A 13,178-nucleotide genomic window follows, 5' to 3' on the forward strand; every position below is an offset into this window, starting at 1 on the left:
CGCATACAAAACAGACCGGCTGAAATAGAAGGGAGCAGCTCAGCAACTTCTGAAGATCCTCAAGTCACAGGCTATGGCAACTGATGCAGCATGGCCCAGGCCCAGCACGGGCTTCACAGGTTCAGCACTCCCTTACACACACCTCGCGAACAGGCCTCTAACATGGCCCTCTTAGACCCCCTCCTTCCAGCTACTGCAACACATGAGAAATATCCACTAAGTTGTCTGGCATCTTTTATTTAAGCTTCTTGGTTAAAATTTGCTCAGGCAGCAGGAGAGACTGATTTTATCTGCCAGGGTAACAAGTGATTGAAATGTATTTATCTTAAGCTGTTTTGTTACCCTTCTCACCTCAGTCATTTTTTTCAGGCACTCAAAACTGACACAGAATTGTGTACACCAGCATGCTGAGGCTCTAATGAGAAAAGCTCTTGTACTTACTGAACAAGTTTATCAAACTTTTGCCTAAGTTACCGACAAAAATGTTGCTCACACCAAAACAGCTCTTAGAAATAATACTAACTGTAACCCCTTGATAGCACTCCAGGAGAGCACACGTGGCTCATTTTTCAGTGCTTTCCATTAGAACATTATTTTGGCACACAGATCACACGGTGACTACATTTCTAAACACTTGGTTCTCTGGACCAAGTACCCACATACTGCATTTAATGGAAGTCAAAGCACTACTTTAGCAAAAAGGTGAAGTTGGAAGAGCTGTTCAAACAGGAAACTGATACTATCACACCTTCAAGCCATGACAAGGCTGTCAGACACAACTTCTGACAACAAATTTGAGAAGGTAACCATAAAAAAAGTCTGTTTCTTGATTTTGTGATGACACATTCAGGCATTTTCCAATGTTCTGCAAAGACTGGAAGTTACTTAACTTTTTTGGCTTTGCATTGCTATTAAGAGTTGGGTACATGTGAACTTTTCTTATAACCAAGCACGGATTGCAGTATGCATCCCTTTGTGAATGCTTTTTGTGGCAACACCACGTAGCAATGATATTGTTTGTACTGTAGCAATACAAACTAGTATTAAGAATTCTTGTAACTAGTATTAAGAATTCCTAGCTAAGGCTCACAGCCTCATTTTTCATGCATTCTGCCTCTACCAGCACAAAATATTAAGAAAAAAAGGAGATGGGCAATATAGGACATAACAATAAAGATGTAAATATATTTAAAAACTTAGCAATTTGGAAAGGTTACTTAAACAAAAACTTCTCCTCCCAGTTCCCAGACACAAGGAAAACAGGATTTTTTTTTTTTTTTAAACACTCCAATACAGAAAGCACATCTTGTTTCTCTTCTTCAGAGAAGATAAATAGGTTGTTTCTAGAGTGAAGAGCTCAGTCCAGTGTAAACCAGATTAAGGGTGGGCAGAACTGAAGGTCATGCAGCAGTGAGCTTGCAAGACAGTACTGCCTATTCTGAAGTACGAGTGAAGCTTCTGCTATAGTAACCTATAGGAACAAAGTGCAACTGTATGGAATTTTTCATTTATCAGCTATGTTATTGGAATGGTAACAAGCTATTTTCAAAGTTTTCAAGTTCTCAGTCCCTAAATATCAGATGATAAAGGAAATGCTCTTTTAAGCAAGTCTGCATCAACAAACTTGCAAACATTTTGTTCCACTCGTTCTCGGCTTGATTTAAAGCAAACAGAAGAAAGCCCTTTCAAAGTTAAAGTGGAGTCACCCACTGATCACACCCTTCCAGGCTGTATATTCACACCACTCTAGGCCATGTGACAAAAGAGGAAAAAAAAAATAATCTTGGGAGTTATGTAGCCCAGAAATTTATTGAATATTTGATCAAATACATTCTGTATAGAACTGTTCAGCTTGCTTGGATTTGGTGCTCCCAGGAAAGATCATTAACAGATGCTGTGAGCTCTAATCACCAATTGAGAATTGTTACATATGAAAATGTTAAGCATGGGGCTGCAACCTCCTTCTGGCCAGATCTGTGTCTTGAATTCAACTAGGCACCTTTCTTTCAAAGGATTCAGTATGTGTAAGTTGCTGCATCAAATGTTATTTAGAAGAGCCTTTTACATTTTGGTCTTTTTAGAACAGTAAAACACTTCAAGTATTTGTATCTGAAGTTTTTCAATACTGGAAACATTTAGTCCAGAGTGTTTGCAATTGGGTCTCTAATTTTTCATATGGTCTCACTTCTAAATGTCCCAGAATTTAGTCTTCAGTTTTGGCTTCCATTTCCTCAGCATCATCATCCCCATCCACTTCAGCATTTTCCCTCTCCAGTCTTTCCAACTGTCTTGCAAGCTCAGTCTCATCTGTGTCAGTAACCACCTTAGGCTGAAAGACAGAAACAAACCAGAGCACATGGTAAACTGTCATAAAGGAACACCATATATATTTGTAGACTCTGATTCTACATAAAGACATGATACATCCTGAAGTTGCACAATAGAAACCAGGAAAATTAGAATTTTTGGCCATTTGTTCATTTAAGGAACACAGAACTTATGGGATTTTTTGGAAGTTTTTAATACCTTTTTGCTATAATTTCTTCCAGCACTACTGGTCTTGCTCTACTTAAAAATATTTCAAGGAAAATAAGAAATCACATTTTAGAATGTAGTCAGTTCTTACCTCCATCTGCACATTAAAGACTCCTCTCTTCTCCTCAATTTTTTCTTTAATTACAGCCATGGCTTGATTCAGAACAGACAGTCCTTCAGTTCTCTCCAGTGTTGTAGTAGTCATCACATAACGAGGAGGGGCTATGAGATTAATCTATCATATTGCAGGAATTGGGGGCAGTGAAATAAAAAAGCAAACTCAGTAACAAAGAAAGAAAAACATTGAAAGCAAAGCGGACAACACTGTTCTGACTACCATTCAGAGAAGAAACATTTTCACATTAGAAAAACCGTTTCTTGAAGCATAAACAACTTGGACTGAAATAGCAGACAAGAAGGTGCACAGCCTGTTTGATTTCTAATATCAGCTTCAGTTATTTCTACAATTAAAAGTGTTACAACCAGTACTTTTTTTTTTTTAAGGTGATTAAGTAAACTTTTCCTTTTGTTAAAAGAAACCATTATAGGAAATAATTTCAAAAGAAGGAAGTACTTTCAAGTTTTTTTAAAACACATACTTAGTGATACACTCAATATCCTAAAAGAAAAACCAGGCCTGGGTACAGCAGCCATTCTACCAACACTCAAACACACGTGGAGCAAACATTCCTTTCCTTATGCAATCTTATAAAATTTATTGCTCCCTACCTAAGGCTGCATAAAGGAACAGCACGTATGCAGTGTGCCAATATTAGACTTCAATAAACTGAACAGAATAAATACAGCTTCTGGAACTTGGGAAGCCAGAGCACAGTCACAAGAACAACTGTTGGCACACAGCTGAAAGGAACTGTGCTACAGACCTGTCAGAGAAGAATCAGAAGGCAAGTACACGGTTTCCCAGCCTCAGCTGCGTGATTGTGAAAACTGCAGCCGTGTGCCACTGACACCTGAGGGCATCAGAAAACTTTGCTTTTGATTTCACTATTAAGACAGACACTCACTTTAATGGGCATGTTCTCCGTGGAACAGTTCAAGCCTGCTCTCAAAGCTTCTTTTACTGCGTCTATGCCTTCATAACCATAACAGGCCACCTCAATATCTAGGACAGAGGAATATAAATAACAAAACTTTAAAGGTACCAAAAGCCATAGAATCTTTAAAGCTTTTAACTTAAGCTTTAATAAAGCTTTTTAGCATCCAATGTTTATCCACAATGAGAGCCTCAGTAGCTCCCAAATCTGAGGAAAGTATTTCACTTTCTTGACTTGTAAGTAGAGATAAAATTCTTCATAAATTCTTCAGACATACATTTTATACTGTGCTTTGAAAAGCCAAGATATGAATTATACACCCACACTGACTCATCTCTTCCCCAATAAATTCAACAGGAATAATTATGTATTTCACATGGAGAAATGAAGATAAAAAAGAAAAAAATACCAGAGAAAATTAAAGATCTATTGGGAAAAATGAAACTTGATAAAGAACACATCTACAAATTCATGGAATTCTGTCAGCAATTACAACAGAGGCATGGAGGCATCACTTGAAGAGCACTGGAATTGCTTTTAAGGTAAGTTATATACAGTTAAAATGGCAGCTATAACTTTTTGTAGATGTTTTGAAATTAAGGCACAGACTAATGCTGGTCATATCTGTCTTTAGACTAATCGGGGTATTACAAAGATTCCTTCACCTATGTAGCAACGGTGCAAGACTAAGCTACTGTATACAGGATTCATCTATAGGTCAAGTCTGGCTTGGGCCCATTGTCCAAGCCTTAGCACTTCAGCTACACAAAGAAGTTAGCCTCACTTCCAGGTGACTAACAACAACCTGCTATTTCTCAACTATCAGAAACAAATCTACAGAAGAGCATCCCAGTCAGCTTCAGGATGAGACCACAGACCAATGAAAAGTTTCTTTGCTTGCTTTGAAGACAAAATTAAAACCAACTTAGACCATCAGAATAATATAGGCAAGACAAAAAAAGTAAGAGCATGCTCATCAAGTAACTTCATTTCCAAATCTAATGAAGTGCTATTCATGTTTGCAATTTCATTCTTTGTGGCAATCAAATTCTACTTAACATTTTTGAAGTTATGTTAACTCATGGTGATCTAAAGTAATAGGTAAAGGAATTTTTCATTACCTTACTTTTTCCACTCTCTTCTTGACCTGTCATGTGGATATGACTTGTATTTTCTTCTCTCCACAGTAATCAACAAGTGCTAATGCTCTTCAATATATCCTTGCAGAGCAGAGGCAATTTCTCAATCTAGCTAAAAACGTGACTCTGCCACACTGACTGTTTAATGGCAAGCATGCTTTTAGGCTGTTCGGTTAGCTGTACAACCAGATTAACAGTTTTAAAGTATGCCTTCTTAAGTAGTGCAGTCATGTGCCTCTTCTGCCCACACTGAATTAGTAAAAGACAGACTAGCTCATACACTTTACAAATGCATTAGAGATGTGCTAGGCTTGAACTAATATATCCTGCCGAATGGTTTGCAACCAACCAGTTAGAAATACACCCAGAACTAAGTCAGAACTATTTTCACATGTTCATGAGCGAGAGGCTAAGACATGTGCTGTAGCCATGCTGACAGAGATCAATCATCCTGTTAGGGAATCGATAAATTGAACACTTTGAATAATGAAAAATAATACTGTGGATACAGTAATAAGTATAAAATATTTCAATTCATTGTGTGCCAACAAAATATGATAGACTGTATTATATAATATATCAGGACAACTACTTCGTAACCCAAGGAACCTGCAGTTTGGGGTAAAAGATAAAAGCCAGACAACCTTTCATTTCAAGACAGAACCCACAGAGGCATTTTGCAAGCAATTCTTGATTAAGGCAACTTAATTCTGAACAGTTCCATGCAACTGTCAGCACTATAAACCACTAGTTTTAACTGAATTTATAGTTTGGAACAAGATTCACTAACTTGACTTAAGTGTCAAGATGTGTTCAATGAACATCTGGAAAGAACTCACCAGCTCGGATCTTGACTGCTTGCGGCGTCAGACGTCTGTTAATATTGTCAATTAATACACGTCTCTCTTCCTCTGTCAGATCCAGGCTATCCAGGATTGCAGGGTCTCTGAGCCAAGCAAAGCAATATTACAGAAGTTATACTGAAGTGGAATATGACACAATATTAACTTCTGGTGCTATTTCAATATTCTTATGCATAATCCTAGAGATCTACTAGGCAAAGAAGACAGGGAAATTTCTCAAGAGTTCATTGAAACACCAGAAGAAAATAAATATATCTATTTCCAAAGTATTTTCTATTGGAAACATTTCATAACAAAGCAGATAAGTAGTTTACTCAATCTGTTCCTGGAAGGAAATACTTGAGTGATTTTTTTTTTTTTCTTTTTTAAGCAAATGAATGACTTTTGTCCAGCTCCATTTGTATGTGATACACAGAATGGACAATACCTAGTTGCTTGGTATTTACGTTCCCTCCAATGTGAAGATAAACCCATATTGCATGAAAGAGAATCCATAACGAATCTGAGGGTTTTGAGTTAAAAGAACTCATTTAACGCGTTTCACTCAAAACACAAGATTTTTGTCATTCTACAAAGTAACCTATACTCACTCCATGTTATTCTGTACTCCTTTGTATCAGTAACTGGATCACATACAGATATTATCTGCTGGCTATACTCTTAGTTAAAAAAAGGATAAAGGTTTTTAGAATCACAAACAGTTTAAAATCCAGAGATCACAGAGGCAAACTCTGCTGTTTATCAATATAAATTAGCAGCTCTTATTTGAAGAAGTGGTGTCAATTCTCTGTTGCTATACTAATTTTATCCCAAATATACCTCAAATGGAGAATAAAACCAAACAACTCCTCAAAAACTGTTCCTGTTCTTCAGAGACAAGAGTTGCAATTCTCTGAAACACAATACCAGATCACCTACAATATTACTAGCAGGCAAACATGAACTAAAATGGCCAGAAAACCAGAGGCAATATTGGAGATTCGTCTCTGTTGCTAATAAAACATCATCTTTCATGATTTTATATACTGAGTATAGGCAGTAGAAGGGCCAAACATAATCAAACAGAATCCAGAAATATGGCAGGTTTTACACATCAGAATATGAACTTGTATAGGACAAGGGATTTATTTGACATGCAAATTTTGCTTCTTCATTTACAATCCATCCTGTTAAATCTCTGAGTTACTTTCATGAGCATTTGGTAGACATTCAACAAATAGGTCCTCAGTGTTTAGTTGTTACTGGGGCAGGTGTACTTTAAAATTCTGCCACAGGTATCATGCTGTGTGAAACTCCAAAACACTAATCCTCAGTAGTATGAAAGGAATAACAAGTCAAATTCTTAGAGGGCAAGCTAAGCCTCCTGCAAGCGCTTCAGCAAGCACAGTAATAGTGATATCCACATTTTTCTGCTCAACAACTACAGCTTTATGTAGGAGCACAACGGGAACAAATAAAACTTGCAGTTCATTGTCAGAAATCTTAAGGCATTACTGATGGACACGGGTCTTGAGAACAGTCTCAGAAGTTTGTGCTCCAAACTGAATAGCAGATGAACAACAAAATGGCATGTGTTCAGGAACTTTTCTGAGTTTAAGAGAAGCTTAAACAACCAGTGTAACTACAGTTTTTTGTTCTTCTATCATACAGGTGTTTAACTAAGTATTTACAGTTACAGAATGATCGGAAATTCCTTCTGCAGCAATACACCCAGATTTGCCCTTTACTAGGAAGTCTGCTACCATTAGAAAATAATTATTCTCGGAAGCAGAATACATTTAGTCTAAACAAGGTTACAAGTTGTGTCTTCCCCAAAACCAGAGATGGTTTTAAGCTAGTCAGAATGCTATCAAGTGCCCTGCCTCGTGAAGTCAACACAATTTCTAAAATTTTATTACTGCCATCTAGTGTCCAAGTCAAGTTCATCACTCATAGGTTTATGTGCTACAAGAGTGTAAAATCAGAAATGTTTATTGAGAAATAGTTTTCGGATGAACAGTTTTACAACAGAACTTTTAGGAGACCAACTAGGTTAATTCTGAAAAAAATGAAAATACCAGACTCCATAAGAAATTAAGAATAATATAGCTCAGTGCATATTCCCTTAGCATCACAACTTCCATCTCTTTGTGTTCATGATGCCACTTCTAAGTTCATGATCCCATTCCTATTCTTTAAGCTTGAAAGTGTAGAGAAGTAACAAACCAGCTTTTTGAATTTAAGAAAAATTCTGACAGTGCAGTGGAAGAGTGACAGTCAGCTGGAAGCAGAAACATATTCAGACACACAGCTAGGCATTTTTGCTAAATCTGCTTGGGACTAAGAACTGGCAAATTCTGACAGACAAACCAAGATCAGTGCTGCTTCTGTTCGAAATGTCACAGGATCATCTGTAGCTATAGAAAACTCCTCAGTGTTTGTAATCCCGTTTCTTTTATACTTAAACCATCTTATTCACCAATGCCTCAGTATTTCTCCACATCAAATTCAATTCCTGCTTTTAAAAACCTGACATACACAGATTGGCAGACTCAGAGATGGATAAAAACAAGTCAACTCTGAACCTTCTTTCTCAAGAGCATTGGGAACTTGAAGAAAGCAGTAAGACAGAGGAAACCTACAATAAGTAACTGGAAGACTGATGTCAAAATTTACTGGGTTTACTTGACCAGTACATTCTGCGTATTGACTCTGCGGGCAGCGGGAAACCAAAATCAAAATAATGTTATGATGGATCTATTCCAGGAAATACTTCTTTGCAATTTGAAATAAGCCCCTGGAAGTAGAAAAGATGTCCTTACGAGACTGCATGCTTGAACGCATCATAAGCGCCATATCCTGGTCTTTTGTACTTGTCGTCAAATACCCAGGCAGTTCTCTGGAACAGACTCTCAAGCTGCTCATCCTTAGTGTACTCCAAGACTTCAGCAACATGGCGAAGGATGCTGTAAACCTGGAAGACAAAAGGAGTTGTTAAAAAAAAGAACAACCAACAAACAAATACCAAAACGAGACAAAAATTGAGAATCAGAATATTTAATGGCAAGCCTTCTACTCAGATGCCTAAGACCACACAGTAGTAAGGGTGGGAGCCAATGCCTTAAACTATCCGCTTGCCTTTTCAATAGAAGTGGTCCACAGTGTGCTAAACCAACACATACTTTTGGATTTCTGATCATTTAAATATAACCCTTTACATCACAGATCTTCAACTGATGTCTTCCCTGATCTATTCATTAATTATGAAGCTGCTTACCAGAGCAGTCATGGACAGATGAACTGATTACATATATTTGCATGGGTAAATGAGAAATAGAGTATGCCTAATAGATGAGAACAATACTTCATATGTCTGTGCGTTTTGGTTGCTCAGGAAAGAAGCCAGAAATACACAGTGCCTGAATACAGGAAAGCAACTTACAGTCTTTGATTTTGTGAATTTGTCTTCACATTTGATTGCCTCCTCAGGAGAAACTCTTCTTTTTGACAAGTCAATATAACCTATTGGGGAAAACCATTTTGGAAGCATCAGGCATTGTGCAAACTAAGTTTAACTGCTTCAAGAGAAATGCATAAAGAACACACACTCTGGGTCAGGATTTGCCCCTTGCCAACACTATCCTTAGATGTTGCTCCAGAAAGTAACAAAACTAAACTTTAATGAATGTGATCAAATTATGATCCAAATCAGGATATTATTCTTTCAATTGTAAATACTCGTAACAGCAAATATTTTGTGCGGCATTCTGTAAAACTACTGCCTTAATGTTTTCTCTGCAAACTTAGAAGGAATTTTGATATTTCAGCAATCAATGATCCTTTTTTATGTTGCTGTACAGAGTTTTGGCAAAAATCATACCAGCATGCAAAGAAGGAAGTTTGATGCATATTTTTGTAGCTCTCAACTTATGATTCAAGGCTGGCACTCTATTAGTTTAGCTCTGGTCTCTGGCTTCCTAAAAATGTAGGCCTGGCCTCAAATTCCAACTCTTAAGTCCTTGGATACCCTTTTGAGAGAACTGCCTGTGAAAAAACTTCTTTTGAACAATTTCTTAGCAAATCTCCAACCTACTTCTCATGAACTATAGGTTCTCCAGAAGATAAAGACCACTACATGAATTTCAGATGTGTGTCTCTTAATATGAGAATGAAATTAATTCATAAAAGTATTCTTTCATTAGAGATGCTGGGAAACTTATTTCACTTCAGATCTATCTGAAATAAGTTTCTTTTTGTCTTTCTTTCCTCTCCGCTTTTTTCTTATCCTATCATCCATTACTTAATCTCAAAGCTAACTGCAGTTTCAGAAGTATTCTAGAAAAGCATATTACTTGAGGAACATCATACCAACAGTCACGTTTCTAGGAGATGTGCTCAGTGTTTATTTCTTTATACCTAGATACAGATTTTAAAGATCGCATGGAACAGTATTATCAAAATCCAACATGTTCTAAATAGAAAATGTATTTAAAAAACCCCTTCAAAGATTCAAATGCTCAGAAGACAGGAAAAAGACAAAGCTGCCTGTAGCATCTCAACTTGTAACCTACAGAATTCATGTATTATAGTACAATAATTACATACATGTCATCAATTTTATAGCTGAGGTTCAAGACTTGTTAATGAAGAGGATGGACTTTGAGCATTGTGTGAAACATTTAGATTTTTACATCAGATGATTCTCCTCTTCAGTTAAGACTCAGAAAATCTACATAGATATCAAAAGAAAATTCTACTTCACTATGGTTTGTTGACCAAACACTGAGCTGGTGAGTGGGCACTTAAGCAAATCTTTACTGATGTGATTGACCTGCATTAACCCAATTCCCAAAGAACACAGGGAAATGGAAGAATGATCATAAGTATCAGGCGGAACAATGATGGTCTGCTTTGCTTAAGCGCCTTAAAAAAAGAACCCCTGGCAAAACCAATGAATACCTAAGCCACCTAGTTCATCTGCATTTCTCTGTATGAATTCAATCTTGGCATAGCATACAATATTCCCAAATACCTTTCTCTTTGTCAACTCTTATGACCACGACGCATTCATTCCTCCCGATGCGGATCAGTTTGTTTATGGAACGAATACGTCTTCTGGACAGCTCACTGAGAAGGATCATGCCTTCAATGTTGTTGTACTCCAGCAGGCTGACATAGGCTCCCATTTCAGCAATGGACCGAACATTGACCATCACTACATCTTCCACCTCTGGAAATTTATGCTGGTAGAATCTACAGCTTAGTCCCGGCATTCTGGAATTTGAGCAGAAAGAAACAAAGACTTTATTTCACAGTACATCACTGTCTTCTCCTTCAAACATGGTAAAAAAATCAGCAAGGACTGGTGAGGATAGAAGGGACCACTAGCACAAAAAATTTCAAATTAGGATAAGGCTTCTGCAATTCATACTTTTAACAGAAATTAAACAATAAATTAGTATTTTAGTATTACCACAACCATTTGCTAAGACGCTAATTTTTTGCATTAAAGTAGAAAAAGCTTGCCACTCAGACTTTATTATCCACTCCAACTGTTGTACTGCCTAGACATAGCACACTGTAGCGAGGAGACTTCAAGTGGTGAAAAGGTGGCACTGCACAACTTGCATTCATCTAAATTCATGAGGCTGTGTAAAATTTTAAATCTGATTTTAGCAGGAGGACGTGGGAGAGAAGCAGCCCGCATTTCTCACAAAGGTATTTGTATGCACATAATAAGATAGCTTGTGAGAGGCTGAGAAAATAAAGAGGTAGAGCGAAACTTCTGTAGTACTGAGGAGGAGCAGACTCTACGCTCCGTAAAATCACTTTCTAAACTCAGCACAAGGTATTTGGAATAATCCTGCAAGACCTGCTCCAGAGGCCACCTGTCAGCAAAGAAAGCAAAGGCAAGAACCAGAACGGAAGACAGAACTAGCCTGACATGAATGAAGCACTAAAGGAAAAAAAGCACTCCCCAACATACTGCTAGTCAGGAGGAAAAAAAAAACCCTGAAAAACAGACCAGCATCCTTTCATTACACATTTATAAAAAAAGCGCTTCATAATCACCTAGTAATAAGAAGAAATGCTTAAAGTGCTTCATTTTCCCGATGATGACTCCACATACTCATCACTGCTAACCACATTTGTTCAATTCCTTTTGTCTGTGCCTAGAAGTTTCACACAGAAAGCTTCCTACAGAACGAGGAGCCTAAGATGACGAGTCACATGTATCACTCCTTCAGGAGGTTATTCACCATTTTGGTTTTACTCTCGATCTTTACAGCAGTGCTAATGCCGTCTAGCTCTATCAGAAATTAAAAACTGAGTAAAATGGCAATACCAAGTGCTACTTACACGTGGCCATACCATTCAGAAGTCTGTGTCCATCCTTATCTCCAATTTTCACTTTCAGAAAGGGGGAATAGAGACTAGTAAGGGATTATAAAAGCACTCCTCTAAAGGTTTCCTGTAACTTCACATAATTTGAAGCTGAACAAAGATCTTCAAGATTAGAAACTTTACAGTTCCACTTAATGTAGTTGAGCTCAATCCTACATGTCTACTTATGAAATAAAAATATATTGCTAAGCAACAAACCCCAACCACAGCAAGCAAGAATAGACAAACACTGCTCTGCACGCAGAGCATCGTACTCCTCGCCATAAGGACAAACTTTTTATTTTGGCCTTCTATGGAAGACTCGCAGGAGCAACACAGTGCCCATAGCGCCAATGCTGGAAATCGTCTTTCCAAGACGCTAGAAAGTTCTCAGCAAAGGTTTAAGTCCGCACGGCTGCACAAGCCTGCGGAAACTGGCGAAAATGGAGTCCCTTCTGACCAGCGACTCCTCCGGCCGTCGGAGCGCCACCGACACAGGCGATGCCCAGCGACAGCTACGGCACCAGAGAAAGGAAGCGGGCCGCAGGGCGACCGGCAGCCGCTGTCGGGCCGGGAAGAGCCCGCCTCTAGCACAGTGAAGGCGAGAGGCCGGCGGCCCCCCGGGGAGCGCGGCCCCGCGGGCTGGAGAGCTCGCAGCTGCAGCGCCGGTCCCTTCCGCCCCGCCCGGGCCGGGCCCAAGCGCCCGGGCCCAGCCCCCCGCCGCGTCGACTCCCCTCCCGACCCCGCGGTCCCACAGCGCGGCCCCGTCCGGGAGGAGCCGCGGCGGGGCACGAGCGGCGGCGGGGGCGCAGCCGGTACCTGGCAACGGCCGAGGGGTCCCGCTCTGCGCCGGCGGCCCGGGGTCTCGCGCTGCTCCCGCTCCTGCCTCAGCGTGCGCTGCTGCCGCCGCCCCAGTGCGCAGGCGCCAGCCCGCCCCGCTCCCGCTCCTCCGCACGCGATAGGCCAGCACGGCCCCGGAACCATAGAGTCTCGACGTCGAGGCAGAAGGCCGCCCCTTGCTAGAGCGCCCCCCGAGAGCGGGCGCGGAGAGCAACGCGGGCGGACGGACTCGGAGGCCTCCGGGTGACATAAACAGACCGGGGAGCCAGTCGCGCCGCTTCCGTCCCGCCCCGCCCCGCGGGGACACGTGACCACAAGCCACTCGCGGAGGGGGGGAGGGGCCGCGCCGCCATCCGGGTGCTCCCTCCGCCGGGTGCCGCCTC

General features: G+C 40.0%; 1 protein-coding gene across 1 annotated transcript; it reads right to left on the minus strand.

The window, feature by feature from the left end:
• Positions 1–1,783: 1,783 nt before the first annotated feature.
• On the minus strand, positions 1,784–12,883 carry EIF2S1 (eukaryotic translation initiation factor 2 subunit alpha). Its single transcript, XM_074909752.1, has 8 exons — positions 12,775–12,883; positions 10,604–10,845; positions 9,014–9,093; positions 8,394–8,545; positions 5,569–5,675; positions 3,561–3,658; positions 2,627–2,770; positions 1,784–2,329 (listed from the first exon to the last, which is right to left on the minus strand). The coding sequence occupies exons 2-8, from the start codon at positions 10,842–10,844 to the stop codon at positions 2,204–2,206; spliced, it is 948 nt and encodes a 315-aa protein (XP_074765853.1). The 5' UTR covers position 10,845; positions 12,775–12,883; the 3' UTR covers positions 1,784–2,203.
• Between the last annotated feature and the right edge of the window lie 295 nt (positions 12,884–13,178).

Source organism: Athene noctua, chromosome 6 (assembly GCF_965140245.1).
Source record: "Athene noctua chromosome 6, bAthNoc1.hap1.1, whole genome shotgun sequence".
Classification (NCBI taxonomy): domain Eukaryota; kingdom Metazoa; phylum Chordata; class Aves; order Strigiformes; family Strigidae; genus Athene; species Athene noctua.

What these genes read in the sequence shown, in the direction of transcription:
- EIF2S1 (XM_074909752.1), bottom strand. Translation starts at nt 10,844, where the DNA reads ATGCCGGGACTAAGCTGTAGATTCTACCAGCATAAATTTCCAGAGGTG. An exon ending in AAGAGTTGACAAAGAGAAAG is followed by an intron (nt 9,094 to 10,603) that starts GTATTTGGGAAT and finishes TTTCCCCAATAG; the next exon opens with GTTATATTGACTTGTCAAAA. An exon ending in CGGAGAACATGCCCATTAAA is followed by an intron (nt 2,771 to 3,560) that starts GTGAGTGTCTGT and finishes GCAATATGATAG; the next exon opens with ATTAATCTCATAGCCCCTCC.